This window comes from Salvelinus sp. IW2-2015, unplaced genomic scaffold, assembly GCF_002910315.2.
Source record: "Salvelinus sp. IW2-2015 unplaced genomic scaffold, ASM291031v2 Un_scaffold3169, whole genome shotgun sequence".
Classification (NCBI taxonomy): Eukaryota; Metazoa; Chordata; class Actinopteri; order Salmoniformes; family Salmonidae; genus Salvelinus; species Salvelinus sp. IW2-2015.
The window spans coordinates 11,273-29,429 of NW_019944457.1; the positions used below are offsets into that span (position 1 = coordinate 11,273).

Consider the following 18,157-nt stretch of genomic DNA (forward strand, 5'->3'; position numbering starts at 1 on the left):
CTGAATGCAGATCCTCTGGGTGATGGGGGGTGGGGGGAGGGGAGAGTCTCAGGTCTGGGCAGGGTGCTCATCGCTCTGTTGCTCCTGGTGTGAGTGCTGCGGTTGAGTGCGATGTCTTTCAGGGGCCGTGGCCTTGTAGAGGTGTACCTGGTCGTAGAGACCGTCCAAGTCCAGGGTGGTGTGATGGGCCAGGTACACATTGGGTTTCGATGCACAGTCACGGGAAATGCTTTCATTCACCCGCTGTACGGTGATAGGGTGAGAGTCTTTTCCTCGTAGCAGGATGGAGATGACCACTTGTGGAAGAAGCTTTTTTCATTCACTCCCATGAATGCTGTGGCCACCCTTTCCTGCCGGGGCCTCAAGGGTCGTTTGTGCTTGTGTGCATTATGATGTGGCTCGGGGACCGTAGTCGGTCCTCTGACAGCAGCTCCAGGGTGCGCCGGGTCTTTGTTTTCCTCTACACATTTCCTGTTTGAGAACAATCTCTGGCCTTTTGTCTGTCCTCTGGGGGGTGGGTTGGGTTGGTGGGTCCTATCTCGTCTGTCCTGCCTGTGGTCGGGTTCTGAAGTAGCCTGGTCGTCACCAGGGGTTCTCCTGCTGTGCTCTCTTTGACCCTGTAAAAGGTCTGCTGAAAACGTTGGATGTTTCCCTGCACTACTACAGTTCCAGACGTGTACTGATTGACTGTCGCAGTGTCCTCCAAGTCCAGTATTGTGACTTTCCACCCTGGTTTAATAGCCTCTCTTGACAGAGAGGGGTAGTGTGTTCTTATGGCCCTGTGCCATGCCAGGGCTGGTCTGTGTGGAAGATGAGGCTGCTTACGTTCCCATTTATTGTAACAGTCAGCAAATAGTGTCTTTGGATTTTTCCTTGAGGAGCTTCTCTTTGTACTTTGTAGGTTTTACTGTTGCTTTGTTTCCTTGACTTGATTGTTTGGACGTACGAGTCCTTTCCAGATATTTTTTGTTTATATTCAAGGATGTACGTTTGAAGTTTCGATTTTGGATTGAGGGTTCTGTTGTAAAGGTCTCCTGAGTAAGTCTATGTGAGAAGAGAAAAAATAATCCAGGTTTAACTCATTCAAAATTCTCGATTTTTTGGGAAGAATTTCCGGAGCCTGTTCAGCTGTGGAGGGCAGCCTTCCTGTTCCTGTCCAAGAAGTGAGACATCCTGTAGAGGTGACCTCCTCCAATCAGGAAGAGACCGGCCAAGGAAGTGTCCGTCTGTCCGTACGCTATAAACCCATTTTAATAATTTTTTATTTTAATAGGATCCCCATTAGCAGATGTAAAAGCAGCAGCTACTCTTCCTGGGCTCCACACAAAACACGAAATATGACATAATACAGAACATTAATAGACAAGAATAGTTCAAGGACAGAACTACATAAATAAATAAAAAATGGCACACGTAGCCGACATATCAATACATACACACACAAACTATCTAGATACACACACAATATCCAGGTCAAATAGAGGAGAGGCGTAGTGCCGTGAGGTGTTGCTTAATCTGTTTTCTGTAACCAGGTTTGCTGTTTATTTGAGCAATCTGAGATGGAAGTTCCATACAATAATGGCTCTATATAATACTGTTCGCTTTCTTGAATTTGTTCTGGATTTGGGGACTGTGAAAAGACCCCTGGTGGCATGTCTGGTGTGTGTGTGTGTGTGTGTGTGTGTGTCAGAGCTGTGTGTAGGTTGACGATGCAAATAATTTGGAATTTCCTATTTCTTAAAAAAACAAAATGATGCAGTCAATCTCTCATCAACCCTTTGGTTATTATTTACAGTACCAGGGATTACTACATGATTCATGACTTTGATTTGTTTAACACTTTTTTTTGGTTACTACATGATTCCATATGTGTTATTTCATAGTTTTGATGTCTTCACTATTATTCTATAATGTAGAAAATAGTCAAAATAAAGAAAAACCCTGGAATGAGTAGGTGTGTCCAACCTTTTGACTGGTACTGTAAATTAACCCTCTGATTACAATGAAGAGCAAGGCGTGCTGCTCTGTTCTGGGCCAGCTGCAACTTAACTAGGTCTTTCTTTGCAGCACTTTACAACATGACTGGACAATAATCAAGATTAGACAAAACTAGAGCCTGCAGAACTTGCTTTTTGGAGTGTGGTGTCAAAAAAGCAGAGCATCTCTTTGTTACGGGACAGACCTCTCCCAATCTTTACAACCATTGAATCTATATCTTTTGACATGACAGTTTACAATCTAAGGTAACACCAAGTAATTTAGTCTCATCAACTTGTTCAACAGCCACACATCATCATTACCAGATTCAGCTGAGGTCTAGAACTTAGGGAATGATTTGTACCAAATACAATGCTCTTAGTTTTAGAGATGTTCAGGACCCGTTTATTACTGGCACCCATTCCAAAACAGACTGCAACTCTTTGTTAAGGGTTTCAGTGACTTCATTAGCTGTGGTTGCTGATGCTTATATGGTTGAATCATCAGCATACATGGACACACAGCTTTGTTTAATGCCAGTGGCAGGTCATTGATACACAAAGAAAGAGTAGAGGGCCTAGAGAGCTGCCCTGCGGTACACACACGTTACATGTTTGACATTAGAGAAGCTTCCATTAAAGAAAACCCTCTGAGTTCTATTAGATGAATAGCTCTGAAACCACGATATGGCAGAGGTTGAAAAGCCATAAACATACGTTTTTCAACAACAGGTTATGTCAATAATATCAAGGGCTGCACTGAAATCTAACAGGACAGCTCCCACAATCTTCTTATTATCAATTTCTTTCAACCATCATCAGTCATTTGTGTCAGTGCAGTACATGTTGAGTGCCCTTCTCTAAGAGCATGCTGAAAGTCTGTTGTTAATTGTTGTTAGAGACAAATAGCATTGTATTGGTCAAACACTTTTTTCCAACAGTTTGCTAAGAGCTGGCAGCAAGCTGATAGGTCTGCTGTTAAAACCAGTAAAGGCCCCTTTACCCACTCTTGGGTAGCGGATTACTTTGGCTTCCCTCCAGGCCTGAGGACAAAGACTTTCCTCTAGGCTCAGATTTAAGATATACAGACAGGAGTGGCTATAGAGGCAGCTACATCCTTTCCATCTAAGTTGTCAATGCCAGGAGATTTGTCAGTATTGATCATTAACAATAATTTTCCACCTCTCCACATTTAACTTTACAAAATTCAAACTAATGCTTTTCTTTCATCATTCTTTTTTTTTTTTTTTTTAAAATGCATGAATAGATGACTCACTCTTTTGTTGTGATCACAGGCAGTGTGATCTGATTGTTCCGGGCTTTTGACTCTCTGTGTCCCAGCTACAAGGGCTACCCGTGTCGCGGTTCAAGCCCTCAAGAAACTCGCTAGCTTGGCAGCGAACAGTGGGGCGCTAGGCTAGCTGCCTACACCAATCAGCTCGTCAGACCTTGGTCGGCAGGATCCTGCTGCAGCGGTCTGATACAACTGGATCCACGGGATCAAACTCAAAATGTAGCTAGCTATTAACACATTTTTTTATTTCTTTTTTTTTTTCATAGAAGCTTTTTTTCCAGAGATCAAAACATTCCAAAAAAACAAACAGAGCTCACCCCTTGTCCGTGATTGGATATCCCTCCCTCTTTGTCTTGTTCCTCCGACATTAGCGTTCCTGAGCTACGGCACACTTTATCATGCACATGGGGTGGGGTCGGCTCCAACTGAACGTCAGTCCGTTATGGAGTTTTTAATAGAGACGCTTGATGTCCAAGAAAACCGATGTACACACCTAACTCAGATATACAGAATACCCTTCTACCTGGTCCCTGTCTGCACTAACTCAGATATACCTTCTACCTGGTCCCTGTCTGCACCTAACTCAGATATACCCAGTAATACCCCTTCTACCTGGTCCCTGTTGAACTAACTCAGATACATTTAACATTAAGTATTTAGCAGACGCTCTTATCCAGAGCGACTTACAAATTGGTGCATTCACCTTATGATATCCAGTGGAACAACCACTTTACAATAGTGATCTAACTCAGATATACCCACTGTGTCACTGTCTTCTACCTGCCTCCGTCTGTCCTGTCTAACCTGCTCTTATCTCTCTGTGTGTGGTGTGTGTGTGTGTGTGTGTGTGTGTGTGTGTGTGTGTGTGTTGTGTGGTGTGTTGTGTGTGGTGGTGTGTGTGTGGTGTGTGTGTGTGTGTTGTGTGTGTGTGTGTGTGTGTGTGTGGTGTGTGTGTGTGTGTGTGTGTGTGTGTGTGACAGGGAGTCGTTGATTGACAAACGTATAGAGAGTGCTGTGTGTCAGATGCAGTTCTGTCATTGAGCTCGGACGAGTCATCAGAGACGCGGACTCTGCCGTTAAGGTAAGGGGACATCAACTGTGTTGTGTTTTCTTTCTCTTAGCTAGCATTTGTTGTTGTCATTGTAAGTACACGTGTGTGTGATGTTTGTCGTTTGTAGTACTCCTGAAGTGGTAGTATTATTTGTTGTGTCTAGTAACTAACGGTTGTTGTTGTGTTGTAGTACCCATGAAGTGTCTGTTGTTAGTAACGGTTGTTGTTGTGTACTAACTGGTTGTTGTTGTTGTGTGTACTAACGGTTGTTGTTGTTGGTCTAACGTTGTTTGTTGTTGTTGTGTACTAACGGTTTTGTTGTTGTTATACTGTTGTGTGTTGTGTACTAACGGTGTGTTGTTGTTGTGGTACTAACGGTTGTTGTGGGTACTACGTGTTGTTGTGTGTGTGTTAGTATCCTCTAAAGGAGGTGGTAGTGATCCACCAAATCCAGAAGCTCTGAGAGACATCACCTCCCTGCAGAAATACATCCTGGAGGTAAGAGATATGTCTTCAACACAATAATCATTCGCTCGCCGGTCAGTTAATTAGGTACACTCATCTAGTACCGGGTTGGACCCCCGCTTTGCATCCAGAACATCCCGACTTCTTCGGGTATTCTAACAAGGTGTCAGAAACGTTCCACAGGGATGTTGGTCCATGCTGACGCGATGACATACACAGTTGCTGCAGATTGATGGTGGGTACCATGCTGCCCGTTCCATACATCCATTATGCTTATAGGGTTGAAGTCTGGGGCGACCAGGTCTGGGGATTGACCAGGTCTGGGGGACTGACCAGGTCGCTGCAGGTCTGGGGACGACAGGTTGGACTGACCAGTTCTGGGGAGACCAGGTCTGGGGACGACAGGTTGGGGGACGACCAGGTCTGGGGGGACGGACCAGGTCTGGGGGGGGACGGACCAAGGTCTGCGGCGGGGGGGGGACGGACCAGGTTGGGGGGGGGGACCAGGTTGGGGGGGGGCGGACCAGGTCTGGGGGGCGGACCAGGTCTGGGGGGGGGACGGACCAGGTCTGGGGGGGGAACGGACCAGGTCGGGGGGGGGCGGACCAGGTTGGGGGGGAACGGACCAGGTCTGGGGGGGGAAACTGACCAGGTCTGGGGGGAACTGACCAGTCTGGGGGGAACTGACCAGTGTCTGGGGGGGAGACTGACCAGGTCTGGGGGAGGAACTGGACCAGGTCTGGGGGGAACTGACCAGGTCTGGGGGGGGAAGACCAGGTCTGGGGGGAACTGACAGTGGTCTGCGGGGAACTGACCAGTGTCGGGGGACTGACGTGGGGGACTGACAGGTCTGGGGGGCGACCAGGTTGAGACGGACAGGTCTGGGGGCGGCCAGGTTGGGGCTGGCAGGTCTGGGGGGGACTGGCCAGTCTGGGGGACTAGCAGGACACTCTAGTAACGAACTCCCTGTCATGTTCCAGACTATGTTTTTCCACTCCTCATTTGTCCAGTGTTGGTGATGTGTGGCCATGGAAGCCGGCTTCTGTTTTTTAGCTGATAGGAGTGGACCCGGTGTGGTCGTCTGCTGCAATAGCAATCAGAACAGGGATGCGAGTTGTGCTTGAGATGAGTCGGACTGTGACGTTATTGGTCTGTTTGTGGTCCGACCGTTTAGCTTGCAGGATTTTTGCCTTCCCTTCGTCCTCGATCGACTGGATGTTTTGTGGTGCCGTTCTCTGTAGAGACTGTTATGTGTGGAAAGCCAGGAGGATGGCCGTTTCTGAGATACTGGTCTGGCGTGCCGACGATCATACCACGCTCTCGAAAGTCGCCTAGGTCACTCGTTTTGCCCATTTATTTAACTAGACAAGTCAGTTAAGAACACATTCTTATTTACAGTGACGGCCTACCAAAGGCAAAGGCCTCATGCGGAGACGGGGTTTGGGATAAAAAATAAATAAGACATATAAAAATAGGACAAAACAAACATCCCGACAAGAGAGACGCCATACATAAAGAGAGACTAAGACGACAACACAGCAAGGCAGCAACACAACATGTTAGAAAGACCACATGAACAACAACATGGTAGCAACACAACATGACAACATGGTAGCAGACAACACAACATGACAACATGGTAGCAAACAATGAACAACATGGTAGCAACACAATGACAACAACATGGTAGCAAAACAACATGACAACAACATGGTAGCAACACACATGACAGACAACAACATAGTGACAACAACATGACAACATGTAGCAACACAACATGACAACATGGTAGCAACACAACATGAACATGGTAGCAACACAACATGACAAACATGGTAGCAACACAACATGACAAACATGGTAGCAACACAACATGACAACAACATGGTAGCACACAACATGACAAGTACAACATGGTAGCAACACAACATGAAACAACATGGTAGCAACACAACAATGACAACAACATGGTAAAACACAACCATGAAACAACATGGTAGCAACACAACATGACAACACATGTAGCACACACAATGACAACAACATGGTAGCAACACAACATGGTAGCAAACACAACATGACAACAACATGTAGCAACACAACATGACAACATGGTAGCAACAAACATGACAACAACATGGTAGCAACACAAACATGACAACAACATGGTAGCAACACAACATGACAACAACATGGTAGACAACCCAACAAAACATGGTAGCAACACAACATGACAACAAACAACGTGACAACAACATGTAGCAACACAACATGACAACAACATGGTAGCAACACATGGTAGCAACACAACATGACAACATGGTAGCAACACATACATGACAACATGAACAATGGTAGCACACAATGGTAGCAACACATGACAACAGCATGGTAGCAACACATGACAACAAGCATGGTAGCAACACATGACAAAGCATGGTAAGAACAATGACACAAGATAACAATGAAACAAAGCATGGTAGCAAACACAACATGACAACAAAGCATGGTAGCAACACAAACTGACAACAGCATGGTGAACACAACATGACAACAACATGGGCCAGGCAGACAGGGTGTTGATAGAGAGACCAGGGTGATGTGGGGCGCCAGGCCAGACAGGGTGTTGATAGAGAGAAGGGTGATGTGGGGCAGGCCAGACAGGGTGTTGATAGAGAGACAGGGTGTGTGGGCGCCAGGCCAACAGGGTGTTGATAGAGGGGGTGATGTGGGGCGCCAGGCCAGACGGGTGTTGATAGAGAGACCAGGGTGATGTGGGGCGCCAGGCCAGACAGGGTGTTGATAGAGAGAGGGTGATGTGGCGGCCAGGCCAGACAGGGTGTTGATAGAGAGACCAGGGTGATGTGGGCGCCAGGCAGACAGGGTGTGATAGAGGACGGTGATGTGGGGCGCCAGGCCAGACAGGGTGTTGATAGAGAGACCAGGTGATGTGGGGCGCCGGCCAGACAGGGTGTTGATAGAGGAGGGTGATGTGGGCGCCAGGCCAGACAGGGTGTTTGATAGAGGACAGGGTGATGTGGGGCGCAGGCCAAGACAGGGTGTTGATAGAGGAGGGTGATGTGGGGCGCCAGGCCAGACAGGGGTTGATAGAGACCAGGGTGATGTGGGGCGCGGCCAGACAGGGTGTTGATAGAGGACCAGGGTGATGTGGGCGCCAGGCCAGACAGGGTGTTGATAGAGGGACGGTGATGTGGGGCGCCAGGCCAGACAGGGTGTTGATAGAGGAGGTGATGTGGGGCGCAGGCCAGAACAGGGTGTTGTATAGAGGAGGTGAGTGGGGCGCCGGCAGAAGGTTGTTGATAGAGGGACCAGGGTGGATGTGGGGCGCCAGGCCAGACAGGGTGGCTTGATTAAGAGAGGGTTGATGTGGGGCGCCAGGCCAGACAGGGTGTGTGATATAGAGAGGTGGAGTGGGCGCTGTACGGCCACCTCTGAGAAGAGGGAACGCAACTCCCTGCTACAACTCAACTCTCTGTGAAGTGCAAGAGGTATGGACTGTAGGTGCGAGAAAGGACGASAAAGGCAGAATTTACCGTTTACTAGGATTATTTCCTACACGGTAATATGGGGAAAAGGGTCTGGACGGAACCAAAGCAAAGAAAGTAAATATCAAAGTTCCCCCTCTCCTATCTAACCCACTTAACTTACCTAACTTAGCACCACCACCACCTGGTGCCCTAACCAAAATACAGGGGGTGGTCCGCCCAGGTCTTACCTAGTGTGCCTAGACAGTGAATATACTATATATATATATATAGTGTATGTATGAAAAAGAAACTCTGTGTGACTCTGTCTTGGACTGATCCATCCCTCACTACGGTTCCGTGACACACACACACACACACACACACACACACACACACATACTACCTTTCACTTTTTTGGACCTTAGAGGGCATGAGATGTAATTCTCTCTGTCTCTCTCTCACACACAGAAGCATGCATTTTGTGTTTCCACTGATCTGACGTTGTTGCTTGTTGCTGGCAACAGAACAGAAGTGTGTTTTAGTCCTGGTTGTTGCTACCCAGCAGTCATCACCTCCCTGTGTTGTGTATCTGAACAGACCGATGGTTGATGACTTTGTTGTTCTGTCTGAGATGAAGAGATGCCGCACCACCARGCCGTGACTGCTCTCATTTATGAAGCATGTTTTATTAACGACTCTACGGACCTAGAGACACAGAACAACTACAGCTCTCTCCATCTTCATGTAGCCTGGCGTTCAGAACGACGGGCCAGCAACCAGAGGGTCGCTGGTTCAAATCCCAGGTCCAAGAACCAAAAATAATCTGGTGGCGAGCCTGCAAAATTGTGCCTTTTTTTTTGAGCAAGGCAGTATACTCCCGAAACAAACAAAAAAAAAATATCCCCTCTTCTCTTTTCCCGTTTCTCTCAGGAGTTGAATGTCCGTCAGTTGACCTTGTCCACGGACAAAGACAAGTACGGCATCAGTCTGCGGGCTGAACCGGARCACATGGTGCTGGGAAAGAAGCTGAAGGGAGCCTTCAAATCCATTACGGCGTCCATTAAGGACCTGAAGAGTGAGCAGCTGGAGACCTTCCAGAAGACTGGTAGGAAGGGAGGGAACGAGGGGCAGAAAAGGGTCTGTTAAAATGTACTTCTGAATCTCACCCCTTTTCCTAAATCCCCAGCACTCTTCAGGTCAAAACCTTTTTTCCGTACCGGCGGAAAATGGACGTTCCTCTGATTGCAGCCCAGTAAAATAACTGTTTTTTGTGTTTTTTTCTGACGAGAGTACTATATAGAGATTCTCCTGTTGCATGGTGGGAGGTAGCTGTTRGTAACCGTGGTCCACCTGGGATAGTGAAGCCTGTATCTCTAGGCTTTACACACACACCCTGAACCCTACACCCTAAGACTTAAAAGAAAATGAGTCTAAGCATGTACAGTGGGGAGAACAAGTATTTGATACACTGCCGATTTTGCAGGTTTTCCTTCTTACAAAGCATGTTAGAGGTCTGTCATTTTTAATCATAGGTACACTTCAACTGTGAGAGACGGAATCTAAATCACATTTGTATGATTTTTAAGTAATTAATTTGCAAAATGAATCAAAGCATGTATATCTGGGATTAGTGTGTGTTCATCTTGTATTAGCATGTAACTAGACACCCAGAGTTTTTCCCTGGTCTCAACATGGTCAGAACAACCTCCTGGGCCTATTCCCAAGTCCAGGGTTGCAAAAACATTCCGGTAAACTTTCCTAATTTCCCTGGTTTTCCAGAACTACTGGTTGGAGGGATTCATGGATTTTTCTGCTCATTCCAGGAATCTTCTCTTCTAGGATTTCTGGGAAATTTAGCTGTGTGTGTGTGTGTGTGTGTGTGTGTGTTAGTCATCTGTATTGGCTTTATACATTTGATTGATTGATTGATTGATTGATTGATTGATTGATTGACTGACTCTGTGTGTGTCCCGCCAGGCTCCATTGTGGTGGACGGTCAGGAGCTTCATGAGGAGGACCTGAGGTTGATGTACAGCTTCAACCAGACCTCTGGGTCAGCGACGCAGTACGAGGCCCATTCTGACTCACAGGTACACACACACACACACACACCCAGACCTCTGGGTCAGCGACGCAGTACGAGGCCCATTCTGACTCACAGGTACACACACACACCCAGACCTCTGGGTCAGCGACGCAGTACGAGGCCCATTCTGACTCACAAGGTACACACACACACACACACACACCCAGACCTCGGTCAGCGACGCAGTTACGCAGGCCCATTCTGACTCACAGGTACACACACACACACAGAGACACGACACACACACACACACACACACACACAACACCCAGACCTCGGGGTCAGCGACGCAGTACGAGGCCCATTCTGACTCACAGGTACACACACACACACACACACACACCACCACCCACACCACACCACACACACACACACACACCACACAACCAACCTCGGGGTCAGCGACGCAGTACAGGCCCATTCTACTCACAGGTACACACACACACAACACCACAACACACACACCCAGACCATCGGGTCAGCGCGCAGTACGGGCCCATTCTGACTCACAGGTACACACACACACACACACACACACACACACCCAAGACCTCGGGTCAGCGACGCAGTACGAGCCATTCTGACTCACAGGTGGGGATACCATGCCAGTGAAGGCTGGTGGGAGGGAGACATTTGGAGGATGTGCACATTTGGAACGATATCAAACGCTTGCAAATGTAAAAATAGTCGATTTTGAGCATTCAAATGTGACATGATAAATAACGACTGTATTACATTATGTAAATGTTTGTTTTTTTTACTCATAAATGTTAGATATATTCCTAGTGACACTCACATGGCTACAGTACAGTCGCATTGCCGAATCATCTGAAACTAGCTTCCTGTCCCTACTGTATACCACCGCTACTATGTACCGTTCGTAATGTAGACGGGTGTTAATGTGCTGTGTGTTTAGTCATTTCACGCCTTAGTAGCAGCAGACAGCGTGTATCAAAGCCCCCAGAGCACATCTCTCTAATCAGTGTTCACCAACCATAGTACCACAGTGTCTGTCTGCTGTAGTGGGCTCTGAGATGCTGCCTGTCTGTCTGTCTGGTCTGCTGTAGAGGGCTCGTGACATGCTGTCTGTCTGCCTGTCTGTCTGTCTGCCTGTAGAGGGCTCTAATGCTGTCTGTCTGCCTGTCGTCTGTCTGCTGTAGAGGCTCTGAGATGCTGTCTGTCTGTCTGTATGCTTAGAGGGCCTATGCGTCTGGTCTGCTGTTGCTGTAGAGGCTCTGAGAGCTGTCTTCTGCCGTCTGTCTGTCTGCTGTAGAGGGCTCTGAGATGCTGTCTGTCTGCCTGTCTGTCGCTGTAAGGGCTCTGAGATGCTGTCTGTCTGCTGTAGTGGCTCTGAGATGCTGTCTGTCTGCTGTAGAGGGCTCTGCGATGCTGTCTGTCTGCTGTAGGAGGGCTCTGAGTCTGCTCTGTCTGGTCTGTCTGCTGTAGAGGCTCTGAAGATGCTGTCTGTCTGCTGTAGAGGGCTCTGAATCTGTCTGTCTGTCTGCTGTAGAGGCTCTGAGATGCTGCTGTCTGTCTGCTGTAGAGGCTCTGAATGCTGCTGTCTGTCTGCTGTATAGAGGCTCTGAGATGCTGTCTGTCTGCTGTAGAGGGCTCTGGAAGATGCTGTCTGTCTGCTGTTAGAGGGCTCTTGAGATGCTGTCTGTCTGGCTGCTGTAGAGGCTCTGAGATGCTGTCTGTCGTCTGCTGTAGAGGGCTCTGAGATGCTGTCTGTCTGTCTGCTGTAGAGGGCTCTGAGATGCTGTCTGTCTGTCTGCTGTAGAGGGCTTCTGAGATGCTGTCTGTCTGTCTGCTGTAGAGGGCTCTGAGATGCTGTCTGGCTGTCTGCTGTAGAGGCTCTGAGATGCTGTCTGTCTGTCTGCTGTAGAGGGCTCTGAGATTGCTGTCGTGTCTGTCTGCTGTAGAGGCTCTGAGATGCTGTCTGTCTGCTGTAGAAGGCTCTGAGATGCGTCTGTCTGTCTGTCTGCTGTAGAGGGCTCTGAGATGCTGTCTGTCTGTCTGTCTGCTGTAGAGGGCTCTGAGATGCTGTCTTCTGCTGTAAGGGCTCGGAGATGCTGTTGCTGTCGCTGTAGAGGCTCTGAGATGCTGTCTGTCTGTCTGGCTGTAGAGGGCTCTGAGATGCTGTCTGTCGTCTGTCTGCTGTAGAGCCTCTGAGATGCTGTCTGTCTGTCTGGCTGTAGAGGGCTCTGAGATGCTGCTGTCTGTCTGTCTGCTGTAGAGGGCTCTGAGATGCTGTCTGTGTCTGTCTGCTGTAGAGGCTCTGAGATGCTGTCGTCTGTCTGCTGTAGAGGGCTCTGAGATGCTGCTGTCTGTCTGCTGCTAGAGGGCTCTGAGATGCTGGTCTGTCTCTTGTGAGCTCTGAGATGTGTCTGTGGGCTGCTGAGATGCTGTCTGTCTGCTCCAGTAAAATACATTCTGATGCTGTTAATTTATAGTAGTAATTCATATACAGTTATACTGCACTGTTACACACCACTCTGTTACACTGTGTTAGTTTGATTTAGTCTCACAGAAAGACAAGTGGGAGAGATTTAAGCAGTGCAAATAACAAGAAGGTAAACATTTTCACAGGTGAGATTTGAAACCAAACCAGAGCTTTAAAAAATATGATAACCTACAAAGTATAGGAACACAACAGATTGTTTGAACCAGCTGCTGTGTGTCAACAGTCCTGAACAGTGCAGTTGTATTCTGTCTCTGTAATGTGTATTCAGTCTATAGTAAATATATATATAATATTTAATATATATATAATATATTGTTATTATTCTTCAGGTGCTGGTGCTGCTCGACGTCACTCCAGACCAGTCCATGCTGGATGAGGGTGTGCTCGTGAGGTCATCAACCGCATCCAGAAACTACGCAAAAAGGTGAAAACACGCCGTGATACTTTTTAAACGTGTTCAACATGAGACTTCCTGTTACTTGCCCACATGGGGATTGGAACCTCCCAGGCTTCTCTCCCTCCCTGACACCTCCTGGTTTTCCCAGGCTTCTCTCCCTTCCCTGGTATTCCCAGGCTTCTCTCCCTCCCTGGATTCCAGGCTGCTCCCTCCCTGGTATTCCCAGGCTTCTCTCCCTCCCTGTATCCCAGGCTTCTCCTCCCTCCCGGTATTCCCAGGCTTCTCTCCCTCCTGGTATTCCCAGCTTCTCTCCCTCCCTGGTGTCCACTCTCGCGCTTCTCTCCTCCCTAGTTTCCCAGGCTTCTCTCCCTCCCTAGTATCCCAGGCTTCTCTCCCTCCCTAGTATTCCCAGGCTTCTCTCCCTCCCTGGTATTTCCCAGGCTTCTCTCCCTCCTGTATTCCAGCTTCTCTCCCTCCCTGGTTATTCCCAGCTTCTCTCCCTCCCTGGTATTCCAGGCTTCTCTCCCTCCCTGGTATTCCCAGGCTTCTCTCCCTCCCTAGTATTCCAGGCTTCTCTCCTCCTAGTATTCCACGGCTTCTCTCCGTCCCTGGTATTCCAGGCTCTTTCCCTCCCTGGTATTCCCAGGCTTCTCTCCCTCCCTGGTATTCCCAGGCTTCTCCCTCCTGGCATTCCCAGGCTTCTCTCCCTCCCTGGTATTCCCAGGCTTTCTCTTCCCTCCCTGGTATTCCCAGGCTTCTCTCCCTCCCTGGTATTCCCAGCTTCTCTCCCTCCCTTATTCCAGGCTCTCTCCCTCCCTGGTTTCAGCTTCTCTCCCTCCCTGGTATTCCCAGGCTTCTACTCCTCCCTGTATTCCAGCTTCTCTCCCTCCCCTGGATTCCCAGGCTTCTCTCCCTCCCTGGTATTCCCAGGCTTCTCTCCCTCCCTGGTATTCCCAGGCTTCTCTCCCTCCCTGTATTCCCAGGCTTCTCTCCCTCCCTGGTATTCCCAGGCTTCTCTCCCTCCCTGGTATTCCAGGCTTCTCTCCGCCTCCCTGGTATTCCCAGGCTTCTCTCCCTCCCTGGTATTCCCCAGGCTTCTCTCCCTCCGTGTATTCCCAGGCTCTCTCCCTCCCTGGTATTCCCAGGCTTCTCTCCCTCCCTGGTTCATTCCTCAGCGCTTCTCTCCCTCCCTGGTATTCCCAGGCTTCTCTCCCTCCTGGTATTCCAGGCTCTCTCCCTCCCTGGTATTCCAGGCTTCTCTCCCTCCCTGGTATTCCCGCTTCTCTCCCTCCCTGGTATTCCAGCTTCTCTCCCTCCCTGGTATTCCCGGCTTCTCTCCCTCCCTGGTATTCCCAGGCTTCTTCCCTCCCTGTATTCCCAGGCTTCCTCCCCTCCGGTATTCCCAGGCTTCTCTCCCTCCCTGGTATTCCAGGCTCTCTTCCCTCCCTGGTATTCCCAGGCTTCTCTCCCTCCTGGTATTCCCAGGCTTCTCTCCCTCCCTGGTAATTCCCAGGCTTCTCTCCCTCCCTGGTATTCCAGGCTTCTTCCCTCCCTGTATTCCCAGGCTTCTCTCCCTCCCTGTATTCCCAGGCTTCTCTCCCCTCCCTGGTATTCCCAGGCTTCCTCTCCCTCCCTGGTATTCCCAGGCTTCTCTCCCTCTGGTGTTCCAGGCTCTCTCCCTCCCTATGTATTCCAGCTTTCTCTCCCTCCCTGATCCCAGGCTTCTCTCCCTCCCTGGTATTCCAGGCTTCTCTCCTCCCTGGTATTCCCAGGCTTCTCTCCCTCCCTGTATTCCCAGGCTTCTCTCCCTCCCTGGTTTCCCAGGCTTCTCTCCCTCCCCTATGTTCCCAGGCTCTCTCCCTCCCTTGTTTCCCAGGCTTCTCTCCCTCCCTGGTATTTCCCAGCTGTTCGGTTCCTGTGTTGCCCAGGCTCTCTCCCTCCCTGTATTCCCAGCTTCTCTCCCTCCCTAGTTCCCAGGCTTCCTCCCCTCCTGGTATTTCCCAGCTTCTCTCCCTCCCCTGGTATTCCCAGGCTTCTCTCCCTCCTAGTATCCCAGGCTTTCTCTCCCTTCCCTGGTATTCCCAGCTCTCTCCCTCCCTGGTATTCCCAGGCTTCTCTCCCTCCCTGGTTTCCCAGGCTCTCTCCCTCCCAGTGTTCCCAGGCTTCTCTCCCTCCCTGTGTTCCCAGGCTTTTCTCCCCTCCTGGTATTCCCAGGCTTCTCTCCCCCCTAGTTCCAGGCGTTCTCTCCTCCTGTTTCAGGCTTCTCTCCCTCCCTAGTGTTCCCAGGCTCTCTCCCTCCCTTAGTCTTCCAGGCTTCTCTCCTCCCTGGTATTCCCAGGCTTCTCTCCCTCCCTAGGTATTCCCAGGCTTCTCTCCCTCCCTGGTAGTTCCCAGGCTTCTCTCCCTCCCTGGTATTCCCAGGTTCTTCCTCCCTGTTTCCCAGGCTTCTCTCCCTCCCTGGTTTCCCAGGCTCTTCTCCCTTTCCCCTCTTCTCTCCCTTCCCTGGTATTCCCAGCTTCTCTCCCTCCCTAGTATTCCCAGCTTCTCTCCCTCCCTAGTTTCCAGGCTCTTCTCCTCCCTATGGTTCCCAGGCTTCTATCTCCCTCTCTCTTCTCCCTTATCTAACTCTCTCTCTTCCCCTCTTTCTCCCTTTCCCCTCTCTCGTTCTCTCTCTCATGTTGAAATATTTCCACTCCTGAATCTAGCAGCGTTGAGAACTCGTTTCTCCGTACCATAATATTCAGGCTTAATGTAACTTCGTCCCCGACTACAAGTCTGTTCAGAACACTGACTTGAAGTGGGGTGGAGAGAAGGAAAGTAAAGCGGGATTATTTAGACTTGTTTTCTTAATAAACAAACATTTTCCATCGGTCCTGGATTCGACGTGTGTGTGTGTGTGTGTGACTGTGTTGCCTTGCTCTCAGCCGGGGTAAATTCTACTGTTATTTAAAACGAAATCTTTAGGAATTTTCCACCCCCGGAATTAATTGAGTAGCCGTAACTAGGGGTCTCAGTGGGTTAAGAGGACGGGGGAGGGACAGGGGGGGAGGGTGGAGGACCCGGGGAGGACCAGGGGAGACCAGGAGGGACAGGGGAGGGAGGGACAGGGGGAGGACAAGGGGAGGGAGGGTGGGAGGGACAGGGGGGACCAGGGGAGGACAGGGGGAGGGAGGGTGGGAGGGACAGGGGGAGGACAGGGGAGGACCAGGGGGAGGACCAGGGAGGGAAGGACAGGGGGAGGGAGGGTGGGAGGACAGGGGGTAGGACAGGGGAGGGACAGCAGGACCAGGGGAGGGACAGGGGGAGGGCCAGGGGGAGGACCAGGGGAGGGAGGGTGGGAAGGAGAGGTCACACGCAGCATTCTGATTTGGCCACACACTGTAACACAAATAATTTTTCTCCTTATCGACGTTGCCACTCTAGCATCTGCGGTTCACTGCCTGAAAATACTCAAAAGGCTATAAAATCCTTCCTCTGATGTAAGTTACTGAAGCTCTATATGTATTTCCTACCCTTGAAGCCAGCCTGTAATTGGGCCTCTGTAGATTAAGGAGAGATTAATGAGTTCTCTTCCATGTTAAAGTCCCCTGCGTGGTTCTGGTATTGGTTCCCGACTGACATATTCGCTAAAACATCGATTTTGTGGACACCGTAGATCAAAACGGCTTGCATTGAGCGGTAGCCTTGGTTCTCATGGACTCATGAGTGTATCTCTGACAACATCTTGGAGCTGGGATGTCCTTCCTGCTGCAACTCGCTGTTGGCTGGGCTGCCCGCTTGACCATTGTGTTTACCGACAGAACAGCAAGAGGAACTGCCCCATTTGTGTCTCTGTACTGCACTGACACAAATGACTGATGATTAGTTGAAATACATTGATAATAAGAAGATTGTGGGAATTGTACTGTTAGATTTCAGTGCAGCCTTTGATATTATTGACCATAACCTGTTGTTGAAAAAACTTATGTGTTATGGCTTTTCAACCTCTGCCATATCGTGGATCCAGAGCTATCTATCTAATAGAACTCAAAGGGTTTTCATTAATGGAACCTTCTCTAATGTCAAACATGTAAATTGTGGTGTACCACAGGGCAGCTCTCTAGGCCCTCTACTCTTTTCTATTTTTACCAATGACCTGCCACTGGCATTAAACAAAGCCTGTGTGTCCATGTATTCTGATGACTCAACCAAATATGCATCAGCAACCACAGCTAATGAAGTCACTGAAACGCTTAACAAAGAGTTGCAGTCTGTTTTGGAATGGGTGGCCAGTAATAAACTGGTCCTGAACATCTCTAAAACTAAGAGCATTGTATTTGGTACAAATCATTCCRTAAGTTCTAGACCTCAGCTGAATCTGGTAATGAATGGTGTGGCTGTTGAACAAGTTGAGGAGACTAAATTACTTGGCGTTAACTTAGATTGTAAACTGTCATGGTCAAAACATATAGATTCAATGGTTGTAAAGATGAGGAGAGGTCTGWCCWTAACAAAGAGATGCTCTGCTTCTTTGACACCACACTCCACAAAGCAAGTCCTGCAGGCTCTAGTTTTGTCTAATCTTGATGTTTATGAAGGTCACTTAGTTCCGTCTGATGAGAATACAGTGTACGAGCAGTATATTACCTTTTTACCTGGACAAGGTGATTCAGTAATCCATCAGATGCAGCCCTTTCTTACCCTTCTTGGGTCACCTGGTGCCCTCAGATGAGATCACAGCATACCAGGGTTGGACTCCATTCCGTTTCAATTTAGAAAGTAAACCAAATTCAACATTTTCCCCATTTTTGAAAAGCTTGGAAGATAATTTTAAATATCGGTGTACTTCCTGAATTGACCCCAACCCTGCAGTGTGTATTTACCTGTCTACAGGGTCACCTGGTGCCGTCTGATGAGATCACAGTGTACTACAGCTGTGAGCCGGCAGGTGATTACC

The 18,157-nt window shown here is 49.0% G+C and overlaps 1 protein-coding gene across 1 annotated transcript in view; it reads left to right on the forward strand.

Annotated features, from left to right (window-relative positions):
* The window catches only part of LOC112075451 (isoleucine--tRNA ligase, cytoplasmic), a gene marked incomplete at its 5' end in the record, with an annotated part of 44,112 nt that overhangs the window by 11,220 nt on the left and 14,735 nt on the right, over positions 1-18,157 (forward strand). The window contains 9 exon segments of the mRNA XM_024142453.2: positions 4,251-4,299; positions 4,301-4,351; positions 4,737-4,767; positions 4,770-4,819; positions 9,205-9,379; positions 10,252-10,364; positions 13,154-13,202; positions 13,205-13,248; positions 18,094-18,157. The exon segment at positions 18,094-18,157 is cut by the window's right edge and continues 9 nt beyond it. Of these exon segments, the coding sequence (XP_023998221.2) occupies positions 4,251-4,299; positions 4,301-4,351; positions 4,737-4,767; positions 4,770-4,819; positions 9,205-9,379; positions 10,252-10,364; positions 13,154-13,202; positions 13,205-13,248; positions 18,094-18,157 (626 nt within the window).